Here is a 17,117-nt window from a genome sequence, read left to right on the forward strand (position 1 = left end):
AATAATATACAGAGTGGTACTTCAAATATGTCATCCCTATTTTTCATTTAATATTTTAATAATAAATTTAATTAAATTCTAATTTTAGGAATTTCTAAGTATACGCATTTGTAATATTCTTGTATTTTATAAAAATATATACATTTAATAAATGTCATTTAGCAATAAAAAAATTCATATAAGAATTAAAAATAAATATAATAAGCAATTGTATTTAAAATATTATTATTAATATAATATTAATAATAATATTTCAAATAAGAATCATCTTTTTTCCTATTAACCATTAAGTAGGTAGGTCGGTAGGTGATTTTTATGAAAACGATGATGTATGTTTACATCAAAATTTGAATGAGTATTTTTTGATTTATTTAACTATATATATTCTAAGGATAATTATTGTCCTTAAAAATGATTTAAAAAAATTATACATGATATTATGCAATATTTGATTACGTACTAGAGTATCATTATTACACTTAGTATATTTTTACATAACATAAAATTCCTAAATTCTAAATTCTCCTTAATGTATAAATATTTTATGTTCCGAGAAAATGAGTATGTACAAAATTAAATGTTTTATAATTTTTATAGTTTTTTAAAACCATTTTTAAGTCACAAGTCACTTCTTAAATAATGTAACATACTAAGTATTTAAAAATATGGTTCTTCTATAATTTATTATAAATTATAAAAATTATAATTTAAATACATTCATAATTAAAGAAAAATGTTAGTGAGCATGCTTAGTAGATCATCCTGTATATTCTTCTGAAGGGTTTTGAAAAATATATACAAATCAATATAGTTACTTACTTGAACGAAGGTCGCTAAAACTAGTTTTTATTTTTATCCATTGACGTTAAAGAATGATTACCGAATAAAAGAGCACCAGTTTTGGTTTTTAGCTTTAAATTAAATTTACTCTTCATACAATGATCCAGGCGTCCTTTTTATTCGTAAGAACAAAAAAAAATTGAACAACTATCCCAAACAAAACACCAATGTCATCTCTTAGCTGCAAGCTGCACAATATAAATAATTTATACTATGCAGTATTACGGTGCGCACCACTTTTTTGAATTTAAAAAAAAAATTAATATTCTCCATTCAATCCGAATTTTTTATTAATTACTGTTTACAAACATCGTGTCGAATTATATTATAATATATTAAAGGTGATACGGAACTTTTGAAACACATTGTACATAGTTGAAATTGATATGAGAAACTATTAATGTGTGGATTAATTAAATATGAATAATATTAACCATAAGTACAAAATATCTCAACATTTTAATTAACCTGATGTTTTAGAGTAGGTTGCGATGCAGGTTTCCCTCTCTTTTAAATATGTCACCGTATGCATACGTTGGAACCTGTAGAATTATATGTGAATCCTTGAAATACCTATTAAGGGCAGGGACGTTATATAATATAAAGCTCGAAAACCAGCAATATGTGAGAACTAACTTTTTATTAATACTCTACGTTGGTATATGATATATTTATAATACATTTTAATAACAATTTTTTTAAAGTTTTTAAAACAACTAAATTTAGTCGTATAGATGAGAACTCTCTGTACATCTATTTTTTCGGGGGGTATGATTTTTATTTTTTTGATAGTATATTTAATGGTGTTGGTGTACGAATAGATTTCAGATGTTAATCGTAAACATTTGTATTAATCTTTAACAATAAACTATGTCGTTATATAAAACTATAAAATAATAATGAATTGCGAGCAGCTATGGGTGTTGATCAATTATAATAACCAATTATAATTTAATTGGTCAACCTCTATAAAACGTCACGATATACGTATTCCTCCACCTTGTTTTATTGTTTCAGAACATATTTTCGATATTACACTAGTTGTTCGTTGTAATACAAGATTTTATAATAAAAAAAAAACAACATATTTATATCACTAAACAGTGAAAAACAAGAAATAATTTATTTTAGTTTGGTCTTGTCGTTGGAGTGGTGCAGTTGTTATTGTTACGGTGTATATAACTCGTTTTCTAAACCTCCGCTTAATTCGTGCGGTAAAGCACATGGGTAATATAATATTATTTTATCGTAAAATTAGCAACACGTTAAAAACGAGTTTGAACACAATTGCTACTATCTCGCATGTTTACAAAGCGCAAATAAATGTTATTATAAATTACAATACAATTTAATTCATTTTGTTAATATTTCTGGTATTTTCATAGGCGTGTTTACAGGAGGGGCCGGGTGGACACTGCTCCCCTTGGAAGACTGTGCCTCCAACATGGGCGTCCATAGATAACATTTTAGGGGGGGGTCAAAATAAAAAAATTCTCAAATGTGAGATAATAAAGATAATAATAATATTATAGTAATATTTATTGAGCTACAAGTTCATAATATTTTTTGTCCGGGGGAGGGGGGCAAGTGCCCATGGCCTCCAACAAAATCATGCTAAAAAAAAAAGAAATAGTATGGTGTGTACTCTGCAGTACCTATAGACTTTGATTAATTGTAATTTTTTTAGTTACGCATTTATAATAAAAAATATTCCTAACGTTGTGAATTTTGTAACATAAAAAATGAATGTTTCTTCATGTCTAAAAAAAAAAGTAGGTCTCATAATTTAAAAATGTGTTGTGCTCCTTCGGCCACCAAAGTCTGAACACGCCTATGGGTATTTTGTCAATTGTGTAGAAATAATGCGTATCTGTAGTATTAATTATCAATGACGTATTCTCACCCATTGATTGTGGGTTGTTTGTTAGCCCTTCTAATTAGTTATTTTATTTTATATCATATTAATACAAATATTAATAAGGAATTGCAACTATCGTTGATCTTTTTAATAATTTTAGTAATAATTAAAATAATATACCTACGGCTAAAATGCTACATACGTAAATATTGGTATGTTAATGGATAATAATTTTATTATATTAATTATAACATAACGAAATATATTTATAATAATATGCATAAAAAAGAAAAGTTAGACTCCCCTATTTAAAGGGTAATTCTTCATAATTTTAGATATACTTTCGTATGATGTCGGCCTGTTACCCCCCCTCCCCCCCCCGGAACATATTGTATGTAGTAGCGCTGGAGCTACCGCAGGGGCAACAAAAACAATTGCGAATTGCCTCAGGAGTAAAACATTTTTTGGAGACTCATTGCACTGTTCTAGTGACAAAAAGTATTATTTCTATTATTTTAGGGACGAAAAAAATATTTTACCTCTGGGGCGTTTTTATAGTTTGATGTGTAGCTACTCTACTAATAATACATTATAATAAATTAATCTTTAACATCTAATGACGTTATTGACGATCAAGAGATATGACAAATATTAAACAGTGTATAGATGTATTATAATTATTAATTTATCTGTATCAAATATTATCGTATCATCGTGATCGCAAAATATAGTGATGTATCACGCCAATCGACACTTCTACAGGCGCTATTCCACTTTTAATTTCTATCACTTCTACCTACTATGTTGCACAATCATGTGTAACATTGAAACGACGATACTCCCTCAGATTAGTCAATTCATATGGATGCTATTCAGATATGCGATCTACATACGACTATACAAAGTTCACATAATTTGAATATTATATTATTTTATCAATAAAATGTTATTCCTATTATTATTATTCTTATTACAGCTTACGGACACTTTTAATATCCCAACTCAGATCCAACTAGATAATGGATTTGTATCCGAATATAAATACTCAAATATAATTTGTCCAAATGTCCAATTGATGTGGATTTGTGGTTAGATGATATTATAATCGGTACCAAAATGATAATTGAAAATTCTTAGTACCTACTTATTAAAATAATCAGGAAAATGGAAAAACTCGAACTACTCAATATTTTCCTCGCTGCACCAAAAAATGTTGAAACATTTGTACCTAATATGAGTATGACGTATGTATTATATAACTTAGGTGTATAATTTTTAAATTATGACTGTAATAAAAACTATCAAAGAAGTTACTATATATAAAGTAGTGTAGCTTTATTCATCATTGTTTACTAAAAGTAAACATACTAAAAAATCCGATTTTATAAAAAAAAAATTAAAATTTTACAGATTGGTTGTTTTGTTGTTGCTATGGTAATATAAATATTCATCATTCAACAGTTGTTGTTAAGGACAACCAGGATACTAAAAATCAGGAAATTAGTAAGCAGGTAATGCACAGTTACATAGTTCATCAGTTGCTAAGGGTGACTAGATACAATAACGATTAACAGTAAATTATTATGTAAGTTATAACATTTATTTCCATATTTATTATTGTTTTGTAACCATGGCAACTGTTATGGTTAGAAATAAAAAATGCTGTATTTAACCATTCTATCACAAAAACATAACAGTTTATTATAATATATTATTACATATTATAATATGTTAAAATTAGGATAACCGCAAAATTTTTACGCAAGCTTTTATTCGACAAAATTAATTTTATTTTTTGTTTTAATTCAAAAATAAACAACCGAAGATACCGCTAAATTTCACCAAATAAACATACTATAATTTAATAAACGTGAAAGAACTTTCAAAATATTCTAGCACTTTTTTCGCTATTTATAAAAATTTTTTTTTTTTTTTTAATTGAAATAGGTATAGTAAAATTTTTATTTTTTGCCTTTTTTGGGTAAAAAACTAGAAAATTTCGTATAAGTTCTTACTGTGTTTAAAATATTATCAAAAATGTATAATCATAAGTTTTTATAAGGGTTAAAAGTTATAATATCCAAATTATTTTACAATTAATAATGTATAAAAATATGTTGAATTTCTAAACATTAAGTTCAAAAACTTAAAACAAAATTTATGTACTCATGACTTTAAGTAAAGTAAATTACTATAATAGCGATATTATAGATACATAATAAAATAATTAGTAGTTAAGACTTGACACTCTATGACTATCTCTATTCAGAATCATTGATCGTATGCAATGGTATAGAATATGTTGCCTTCAAATTACTAATTACACTTAACAAAAAACCAGATTATAATATAGAATTAATACTAAAAAAATAAAGTTTTTTTATCTAGTTAATCATTTGTATTTTTAATAACGTCAATATTATTCAATATATTTTTCTCTGCAGTCATAAACAGAAATTCTTTAATTTATTTATACGAACAGCTCACTGCTCACTACCAGCCGTGGCTCAGGAACCGGAAAAAGTCCCAATATCCCTCCTACATTATCTACAGCATTAAATACATTATGTTTGTTATGTTTTATAATAATATTATAATTTGAATTAGAATCTTCGTTATTAATATGATAATATATTATCACTATAAATATTAAAATATATATGTGTGCCACCGTGTTGGTTGGCTAGTATATACTACGAAAGTAGTTGTTGTATTTAGCTATTTTTAATAGAAGCTTCCTGAACTGTTTAATATTTTTTAGTTATGTACAATTGTAAAATTAAGCAATTTAACGAAAAAATAAAATTAGTTTAACATGTACAGAATCGTATTGTACCACTTGTCCACTTCCCAAATTTATTAAAATCTATAAGATATTCGAAATATCAAATTATAAGTATTAATTCTTGTATAAAGTTCTTTGTCAAGAAACTTTGAATTTGTTTTTAATTTTTTTTTTTATATTTTATTCATAAATCTCAGTTTAAATACAATTATTTGCCATAATACTTTTAAATTATTTTTACCTCTAAATGATTAAGACTTTAAATCTTTTGCGAAAATGTTGGTATTATAATCTATAATAATTTCATTGTAGTACAGTAAAATATATTATACATAATATTTTTAACCATAAGTAAAATTGTCTAAAATAATTCATATACTTATCTAATATTTTATTTACAAAATTATATGTATGAAGTTCTGACAATGTTGTTGCTCGTAGATAAAAAAAAAACAGGTTTTAATATAAAATTAAAAATATACAAAATGTTAAATAATAATAATAAAAAAAATAAAAAAAAATATATAATAATAATACCAGCTACAACATTTTTTGAATAATCTGTTATTAAAATATATCCTACAATTTTTAAAGTGCGAAATAAAATCATGTTTTTACATAGGTATTAAAAATTGGTTTGGAATCATCATATTTTTGTATCATCGCAAATTAATTTATTATATTAAACAACTTGTAAGTTAAAACAATGATATATATTACAATTATAAATTTTTTTGTTAACTTTACATTTAAAACCATGCGGAATTATGTTTTTGAAAATTTAATTTTTATGATTGTATAAGTATGTATATAAATAATTATTAAAATCTACAAAATTCCGTAATTTTGTGTAATTTGAGTAACCAACAAAAAACAACGAAATATATATTTTTCGTATAATGAATAATATTTACTCTATATTCTAATACCCCAGTCTTCTTTAATCATATCCGCTCCCTTTTCGCCGATCATAATCGTAGGAGCGTTGATATGCGCTGCCGGTACTTCCGGCATTATCGACGCGTCGATGACTCTTAGGCCGCGTATTCCGTGTACTCGCAATCTCGGATCCACCACAGCTGTGGGGTCACCCGCTGGTCCCATTTTACACGTGCCCGACAAGTGGTAGATGGTAAAACTTATGTGTCTCGCCGAACATTTCCAGTACGCGTCAGAATCGAATTTGTGTTTGGCGCAACCGGGCAACGGGGTGTCGAATAACGTGGCGTTGAGCTTCTTCATCGCGTTCGTTTTCAACATCTGTTGGAAAATTCGTACTCCGGCTACGGCCACGTCCAAGTCCACTTCGTCCGAAAAGTAATTGGGATCGATCATTGGATGGTGGAACGGGTTTGCGTCTCTCAGCCACAGACGGCCTTTACTCTTCGGTCGCATAATCATCGGAAACACCGTAAAGCCGTCCATTTTTGAAGTGGGCTTATATACTTTGTTGTAAATGTCTGTTTTTAAGCCAAACAACGTATGCATTAAGTCATCGCCCGAATATAGACCAGATACCAAAAGTAGTTCTAAATTCGGGTGTCCATCTTTAGTTCCTGGTTGGTCTAGATCGAAAAATGCCAATGCTTCCGCACCACCGGGTATTGTAAATGGGCCGTTATGATTTATGAGAAAATTGTATAAATTAAACGGATCGCTTAATAATCTTTGTGTTTTTAATGAAATAGTATCGTTTATCAAAACGCTTAGACTTCCTAGTGCTACGTGATCCATCAAATTTTCACCAACCGACAAGTTTTTTATCAACGGAATTTTTATATCTTTCAGATGTTCTTTCGGTCCAATCCCCGATAACATTAGTAACTGCGGCGAGTTTACAGTACCACCAGAAACAATTACTTCTTTTCGTACAAATACTCTATATTTTTTACTGTTAGTTACGAATTCTACTCCTATTGCCTTTTTTGTATCTTTTTCTATAATTATTCGTGTTACAGTGCTGTACTTTTTCACGTGCAAGTTCAATCTTTTTTTTGTTGGAAGCAAAAAAGCTGTATTTGTACTACAACGACGACCATCCTTCATAGTAACCTGAAATAATTATAAATATTAAAATATATTTTACCGTGGTTGAATACTTAAAATTAATCGATTTAGTACCTATAATGTGTAATAATCTTTCAGTTATAAAAAATAAATGTTAATCATTATTACTCATTACTCATTAGTGTAGTCATATTTTTATAAAATTATAAATATAAATACAAAATAACTCACACTTTCATATATTTTTGTGACTAATGGTTAACTTTAATAGTATTTTAAACGATTTTTAAAATATTTATAATATCATTCTAACTTATCTAACTTTTTAGTAATCTACAATATATTCGTATACTATATAGTATGCTATTTATAACTTGCAAGTATTATAAATTATTACAATAATTTAATTATATTAGGTTAGGTTAAATAATATTTGTAAATATTATGTTATAATTAATAAATGTATTTTATTTTTACAAGTAATTTACAATCTGTATCATTAGATACAATTCTAAAAGTAACAAATATCACATTATTAACATATTTTTTATGTAAAGGTTTTTTACCTGTCAACTACTGATTTATTACATAATCATTAATATCTTATTTTTTACAATACATCGTGATATCATTTGTGATTTAAGTTTCTTGAGAATTACTTAGTGAGTTAGTAAAGTGGCGAAAACCAAGTTTTTGACTAGGAGATTTATATGAGTACAAATTGATGGTTGTAAAATCTTTTATAAAACAATTTAGCCTCGTCGTTTTTTTTTGGTTTAGTTTTAAATCTGAAAACTTAGATTTTTAAATACAAATTTCATTTATATGTTATAATAACGTATTTTAATATTTATAAAACTATAATTTACTGGGATAATAAAACATTTTAAATAACGTTTTATGTAGACGCATTAAAACATTTTAATCGCTAAACTTACATTCAATTCATCTCCCTAAAAATCCCCCTAATTTTCTCCCATGAAAACTGTGTTGAGATCTATTGTTTTGATATATTAATCAATTATAATTAGAAAAACTAATAATGTTACGTCGGTTCATACCATATACTGGATGATGACCTCACTCTTCACGCGTATCTTTGTTGTGTTTTATGTAGCCAAATTTTCATATTATGCCTCTAAGCATAATAGATTTTAATAATTTTCATTTATACAAAACAAAAAATTTTAAATAAGTTTATTTTTTATATATTTTTTATTAATATATATGTAAATTAATTTGGTTACGTAAAATTATTCTAGATCACCGGTTTTAAATATATACCCGCTAGCCATCAATAGTTGAAATTCTAACTACCACTCATAGTGAATAAAATCTGGATTTAAATCTGGTCTTTAACTTGATAAATAATTAGTAATAATTAGTTTATTTTTATCTTAAAGAATTTTATGACGTCGTGGTGGTGGGGATAGCAGATATGAGATGTGCACTAAATGCCAATTTTAAAATTTACTTTCGTATGCATCAAATTTATCAACACAAAAAAGTATATATCTTTTTAAGTACATATTATATGGATATAATTTATAAATATTCGTTAATTTCAAACCACCTGTAAATAATTAATCCCGATTTGTTTTTCACCATTGACATCGATGATAGGTAATCCGATTTGTGATCCAGCGTCCACAAAAGCTTTAGCTACGGGCGTCCTGTATGGTACGTCGGACACCGACAACAACCCATTTTCTCCATGATAACCTGGGTCAGCACCAGACACATCTGTATTTTCCGATCTAATGAAATATTTTAGAACGTCATCATAGCTCCATCCTTTAATATTGAAACATGCCAAAAAAGTGTACTCGGTGTAAGTATATACGTATAAATAAATATATATTATGAGAAGGGTTTCCTTTGAAATGTAAAACTACATTTTTCTGTCCAACAACTTCGAATTAAAATGGGGTATTCGAGAGGGACTTATGTTTATTGAAATATATATAATGAATGAATTTTAGACCTTTTATAATACGCATGTCCATTTACAAAATTACAACATAAATTTTTCAAATAGTATTATGTATTTTAACTCTAAAATGGAAAGACCTCATTTTTTTAGTCATTTAACCTTTCAACTATGGTTGCAGAATCAAAATTGATTAAATTACAAGTCAAAATTTTAATTTAACTTAATTTAAATCCGAAGTCACATAATAGAAATACTTTGAGTTATCTTTAAAAGGAAACATACAATAGATGAATGAACTTTATTTAATATTGTTATACCTGTGTTGCCCATTTTTGCCCAATTGTCGTAATCCATTCTATTACCACGAGTATATATCATATAATTCAATGTACTACTACCACCCATAACTTTTCCTCTTGGAATTTTACATCGATGGTCTTCGAAACCTATCAAAATTGAATGTACAACAAGTAAATATTGTTATTCTGTTTTCATATTCATATTTCATATTATGAACGAAATGTTAAAATGAACAAATGAACAATCACATGTATTGTAGCAATGTATATTATACAGTCGAGTCCCAATAACTCGAATTTCAAGGAAAGTATGAAAATTAATTCGACTTTATATTATTTGTATTTTTCGAATTAAAAATTATGCGTTGAATGTATAAGAACAAAAAACAAAATTCATGTTATCGAGATTTTCGAGTTATCGAGACTCAACTGTATATATTAATTATATTATACATACTTAAGCAAGAATTATTCATAGGGACCGTTGTATACTTCCAATTTATTGACCTTGACTGTAATTTTCCAGCTGCTGCTGGAATATCCATAAATGGTTCTTCGTCTTGACCAGCTTCAATTAATAATATTTTCCAATCATGTATCTAATATTATAAGATCCAATAATAATAAATTATAATTAATAATTTTACAAAATTTTCATATAAATCTTTGGTACCTATATAATATTTTATTCGTGCCCACAATTGCTAAAATTCAATAAATAAAATCTTCCATTATTAATTTTATTTAATCAAATGTGTATAATAATAATTATTTTTCATCTATATCTATTACTTAACATTGTATTTTATAGAAAACAATATTTTGAAGAAAACTTTGATTTTTTTTTTCTATAAATATATATCGTTAAAAAAATTGTTTACTCAGTCAAAAACCTAGAAACTATAACCTACCATATTTCTAATAAATTTGCTCTGTATCTATTTAAATACTATAAGTATAATACATTGTTGCGATTTTTATAAGCATTTGAAGTTAAATAATGTTAATAAAATTAGTCAGTCACGAAAATGTGCAAATCGTTTTGTAGTTAAAAGATGTGTGGTCAAGTGGGTGACGTTCTGTTGTACAGTAGGTGTCGAGTGACCAAGAATATAGAGTGGGTCACTATAAAGGACGTGTTAAATATTTAAATACAATAATTGGCATCATTTTAAACAAAAAAACGATTCTAAACAGATATGATTTGTCATCATATGATATATTTTTCACTGGGAGTTAAAAAAGATGGTGTATGTTTTAATGGCCTGAATACCCCAAAATTAAATCATGTACAGAATATGCTAATATTTCAATCGTGCATTTTTGATTTCGTAAAATGTAAACTTAAGATAAATTTTTTTTAATTAGCCAACTCTTATCTTTTTTTATAATTATTATGAGACAAACTGATGGAAAATCTTGTATTTAGTTTTCAATTCTTATAGCAACTTATACACAATTTTTTAATATATTTTTAACTACAAAATAATTTGCAAATATTCATAATTTTAATGAATTTAAATAATAAAAAATATTTTCAATATTTGAACTTCAAACACAAATGAAATACAACTAAACCTATGTATTTTTATAGTTTTTGAATCACAATAAAGCTAACTCATGAGCTTTGTATCTATTAAATTTCCAATTATTTTGGCTAAATCATTTAAACTCCAAACACAATAAAAAAAATTGTATCTATGCATTATTATAATTTTTGAATAACTATTTAAGGCCTTACTCATAAGGAGCTTTGTATTAAATTTTCAATTATTATTTTGACTAAGCCAAAAAAATGTTATCGATATTTATAAAAAAAAATGAATATTTTAATTATCTATAATAATAGTCTTAAAATAAGCAAAATAATTTTTATAGAAAATTCCAATTTAAATAACTGGTAAAATTTTCAAGTATCTACGGCTTATACTTTTTGAATTATAATAAAAATTGAAAATCATTTAATGATAAATCATTATCGTTACGCGATTTCGTAAAAATTTAAAATACTGACGCTTATAACATTATTTTTTCCTATAATGACGCTCGAGTTTCCTCTATAATTATTTGAAAAATACTTTAAAAAAAATTTGTGTTGAAATTTCAACCTAACATGTAAATATTAAAAATTTTATAAATTTTTAACTACAAAATTACTTGCAACTTTCACATTTTTGACATGTTTCGTAAAATTTTGATCTTTAAACGTTTATAAAAAAAAAATTGTAACGAACAATTTTTGATTTTTTTTTAACTACAATAAGAACAACTTGTAAGAAATTGTATACTAAAATTATTAAGTTTTAGTCCAACATTTTTTTATCAACATTTCAAAAAAAAAATAAAATACTTCGAATATCGAAAATTTCAGTTATCTATAAATAACACAAAAAAAAAACCGAAATATTTTTAAAATTTAACCGTGTACAGCTAATACAAACATTTTGTGGAAATTTTAAGTATTCAGAGATTCATTTTTGAGTTACAACTACTTTTTAAAGTCAATTTTGTTGAAAACTGGTTTTGCGTAAAAATTCATGGTTTTCCGTCAATTTTTTGTGGTTTTTCACATTTTGTTTTTTGAAAACTGCTGAAACTTCTTACTTTTGGCCTCTATAATATATCAAGGATATTCATTTTGCCATTGGAAACTCCCTCTGATGTTTTAAATTGAAGTATTATTTCAACAAGTTATGGTGTACACAGAGGCAAAAAACACATCTTTGTATAATCATTACGTTCATATCAATATCGTTAAACAAAAAATTTATAAAATATACTTCTTTATATTAATGTTTACATTTTTTATAATAAGCAACTACATCAACATACAAAATACAAACAATTATTAAGGTCATGTAATACTAAATAATTAAATGTTAATTATTATTTTAAATAGTAAAAAAAAAAAATGTGTAAATTATGTAAAAAATGTATACGTAAAAATTAAATTTACATTTATAAATTATGAGGTATCTTTCTAGCATACACGTGGCATTAAAAAAATGTAATCTTATGTATTCATGATTGTGGTACGTTTGTAGTTATTAAACCAGCTATCGCTATATACATTGCCTATGTCCTTTTGTCCATATACATTGCTGTAAACGTGTAAGTAATAAGTACTGTACTTATTTGCGTCAAAAGAGTCTATAAACAACTAATTAACAATACAGCTTAGAGTATATGAAAAATGTATACCAAGAACAACTTCCCACAACCGATTGACGTAATGAAGTAAACTTGGCAATTTGAAGTTATTTAAATTTAATTCGAACAATATTTAATATTTAAATGAATTTATTATTCATTCATAGTCTTTATTGACTTTTATTATTTTATTGTAATTCAAAAATATTTGTCGTAGCATTTGAAACTTTTACGTATATTATTGTATTTTAAATGTAAATAACGACATTTTCAAAACATTTTTAGATTAATTTAATATTATTGCCTATTTATAATTTATACCGTATTATTAGTAGTAAAATTAATTTAAAATAAATCTTAATTAATAATTTTAATAATAATATCATAAAATAGTGAAAATTACTATCTCTGATTAGAATAGTATAATTGTAAATTCAATGATTAATTATAAATTATTTTAATAATCATTGAATGAAATTGAACACATTCATTACAGTGACTTAATTTTTAATGACGAGGTACGCTTATTGATTGCCTAGTGCTCATACTGGTTATAATGAACAGCACAGTGGTTACCTATATTTTAGATTTTTTTGTTCCACAGTTACCTAGCTACTTAATTATGAGTACCTAACCTTATATTAGTTTTTCAAGCTTTTTGACTTTTTGAAAAAATATAAATTATCTATAAATAACTCAAAAAAATCCAAATTATTTTGAAAATTTTGCCATGTATAGATAGTAAATATTAATTAAACACTCAAAAAAATGTCAACCTTTAAAGTTATTATTTTTTTTTTTTAATTAGATACATCAAAATATAAAAATCGTTTAATAGGAAATCGTTATTATTTTACGGGCAATATATCCAATGTCGTCAAATTTTTAATATGAGATTTTAGTTTTTAATTCCAATAATAACTGATGATGAAACATATAATATTAAATTTTAAAATTAAAAATATTATACATTTTTAACTACAAAATAGCTTGTAAAATACTTTTAAATATTATAGTAACAATATATAGGTATTTTTTTTTACAAAGAAAAGAATATAATATGAAGTATTTTCAATTTTGTTTTAAATTTTCAAGATTTTTATCCTTCACTCAAAATCTAAAATATTATCTAATACCTTTTTTGATTTAACCAATTTGGAAATATGTTTAGCAATTTAATTTACAATTTAAATTGTAGAAAATAAAAATAAGTATGTAAATAATGACCAATAATGCAGTAGGTATATTACAAATTCATTTATTATATTTAATCCATTACAAAGTTCCTCCACTATATGAAGACTTTTCCATTCGGAATATTATTGTTAATTCAATAATATTATTAATTATCAATTTTGTTTTTTAAGTTTTTCGTGATACAAACCTATAAAAAATTGAACTCCTCTAACGATTACAATCATAAGTTAATTATTGGAATACATATTATGTTCATACATTTTTAACAACGATAATATTTCTAATTTTTTTAAATTACCTCAGATAGTCTATTAGCCACTACTGATCCAGCACTTCCTGCACCGACCACTATAAAATCGTATTTTATAACAATTGTGATAAAATCATCTTGTTCCGCGGTTGTTTCTAGTTTAATCGTGTGATATCGATGTGTAGGCTCAAAAACTGTTGATTCGGATTTATGTAAAAGACACTTAACAAGACAAAAAAATAAATAAAATTTCGATTTCATTGTTGTAAAAAAAAAGAAAATACTAAGAACAAAATTTTATCGACGTAACTATACGTGAAGAACACATATGCCTAATAGTTAGTGAACACTAACTAGAATTCATCTAAATATATATTAATTATATAATTTATAATTATACCTACTTATTCTTTTGAACTGAAAGAGGGAAAGTCATTTAATAATATAGTAGGTAAATGTATTTTTATTTATATTGTTATTTAGCACTCGATCATTAGCGTTAAATAATAGTAAATAAAGTATAACAATATTGTTTATATATTTTTGATACAATATTATAATATATAAGTACTAATTTACCTACCTAAAACTTTATTAAATAAAAAAAATAAATAATAAAAAATTAAAAAAACAATTATTCAATTGATTTGTTTATTAATTAATTACATTAACAATTATTATAGTTATTCATCATTGATCATTTTTACATTCAGTGTGTCTGTGACTGACGATTTTTTCAGCTGATGGTTGGTAATTAGACCATATTTTATATTTATCTGGATTTGCATTAAACATTTTTTATGTTTTATTATCCGTCTAATGGGCTAAAAATGAAATAACTAATGTTTATAGTATACCGGAAATTTTCACAATCGTCTACGTCATTATGTATTATAATTTATAATAAAAAAAAAATGTTAGCTATACAATTATAAAACCTGAATTTATTTCTTTATTTCATTTTCAAAAATGCAAATGGATAAAGATAATCGATGTCGCCGAAAATCTAGTATTATACCTACCAATGATAAAATTATCGAATTCAATAATAAGAATCGTTAAGTACGAATATAGACTATAGTGGTATGTCCTTCATACAATATAAACACTACGTGCACAATAAAATACATAATTATCCACTGCAGTGCATTATTCTCTAAAGAAAAATGTCAAATTCCAGATAACCTGTACGAAGTTATAGAAGCCTAATAAGACACCAAAAAACTATTTACTTTAAAAAAAAAAGGATTACACAACATAATATTATACTTTATCACTTTATTATCATAAAAAGGAACCTAGGAAGTTATTTTATAAAATAGTCTTATATGACAAGTATAACCATAGTAAAAAAAAAATTATAAAAATTGATGTGTCAAAAGTGCGTAACAAGTAACAACTAACTCCGCTCTCCCCTAATATAAATCGAATATAAATATCACTTCATAGTCAAAACATCTAAATAATCTAAGTATCTATACCCCTTTAAATAATTATAAACTTATATTAAGTTAGTAGGTAGTTGATACTTGATGCTGGAATAATAAAAAACAACAACTATAGTGAACCAGACCAGAACAACCTTCTATAAATGTAAAATTTTAGTGGCTCAATAACCGTATGATGTTATATCCTTTTTTTAAAAAAATGTTCACTATGGTCCAATAATAAGGCGTCAATTTTTTCTTCTTGCAACACGCCACCTTTAATAGTATCCTTAGCATTTAGATATCAAAACAGTATAAATTTAATATGTACATATTGCATCCATAATTTAATTTTAAGCTATTGATATATTACGAACTTATTCACACCATTCTATGTCATGTGACGTCGGTTATCGATGTTGATTTACAAATTAGTAATATAAGATTATTTTTGGAAAAAGTTATTTCAATCTTATAGTAGATCTTTCTATTCAATATCAGTAGTGCATTATTCTTAATTCTACTTTCATTTATATGTTATTATGTTACTACAAAAATGGTAAACAAACTTTGATCTGGAAAATAGAATCGAAAAAACAACTACAAGCAACAATACCGCAACAAAAGTATTTAATGGGTTGGAGCTTCAATTGACCATATTCGATATGATTGTCAAGACCTCATTTGATATGTATTCAAGTCATGAGTACCATTTTGTCAGAAAGTATTTTATGATTAAGAAGATATTCCACAAGGTCAGAATTTTAATATATCATCGATGTTAATTATTATTGATATTATATTATCATCGTTATGACACGATTTTTCTCACGGATAATACACGGCATTGTCTTACTATAAATTCAAATCAAAAATCAAAATATAATACAAAAATAATGACATTAAACAAATTAAATATATTGTATTTAAAGAAATTCGATTAACTCAATGAAATAATATATTGTTTTTTTATTTCATTTATATTTTATAAATAGTAACTACACCGTTAGGGTATTATCAAAATATGATAGAGTACCTAAAGCCCCTAGTTAATAATAAGAAAATAATTACTACAATAACAACATAAATATTTAATATAGTATAAAATGTTAAAACCATATCGTTTCCTATCCGAATCATTGTTTAATGTCTTGTATAGGTTACAACAAATATTTTTTTCATTAAATTTAAATTTAACATCCATTTTAACTAGGTACTTTATGACGAAGTATACTCGACACCATAACACTTATGTATGACACTATATAAATGCAATGAGGAGATCGAATTTCTTGACTTCTTAACATGCAATATCTAATTTTGACATGAATTACACATCAAGTATTCAAGTGATTGTAGATGTATACTCAA

The 17,117-nt window shown here is 25.4% G+C and overlaps 1 protein-coding gene across 1 annotated transcript; it reads right to left on the reverse strand.

The window, feature by feature from the left end:
• Positions 1 to 6,379: 6,379 nt before the first annotated feature.
• LOC114121547 (glucose dehydrogenase [FAD, quinone]-like) lies at positions 6,380 to 10,307 on the reverse strand. The gene is made up of 4 exons (XM_027983954.2): positions 10,180 to 10,307; positions 9,741 to 9,869; positions 9,064 to 9,284; positions 6,380 to 7,535 (listed from the first exon to the last, which is right to left on the reverse strand). The coding sequence occupies exons 1-4, from the start codon at positions 10,265 to 10,267 to the stop codon at positions 6,399 to 6,401; spliced, it is 1,575 nt and encodes a 524-aa protein (XP_027839755.2). The 5' UTR covers positions 10,268 to 10,307; the 3' UTR covers positions 6,380 to 6,398.
• Between the last annotated feature and the right edge of the window lie 6,810 nt (positions 10,308 to 17,117).

The sequence above is a fragment of the Aphis gossypii genome, chromosome 3 (assembly GCF_020184175.1).
Source record: "Aphis gossypii isolate Hap1 chromosome 3, ASM2018417v2, whole genome shotgun sequence".
Taxonomy (NCBI): domain Eukaryota; kingdom Metazoa; phylum Arthropoda; class Insecta; order Hemiptera; family Aphididae; genus Aphis; species Aphis gossypii.

Coding starts and splice junctions, on each gene's coding strand:
- LOC114121547 (XM_027983954.2), bottom strand. CDS start 10,267: ATGGATATTCCAGCAGCAGCTGGAAAATTACAGTCAAGGTCAATAAAT. Junction 9,285..9,740: donor GGCAAAAATGGGCAACACAG/GTATAACAATAT, acceptor TCAATATTAAAG/GATGGAGCTATGATGACGTT. Junction 7,536..9,063: donor TCGGGATTAATTATTTACAG/GTGGTTTGAAAT, acceptor TAATTATTTCAG/GTTACTATGAAGGATGGTCG.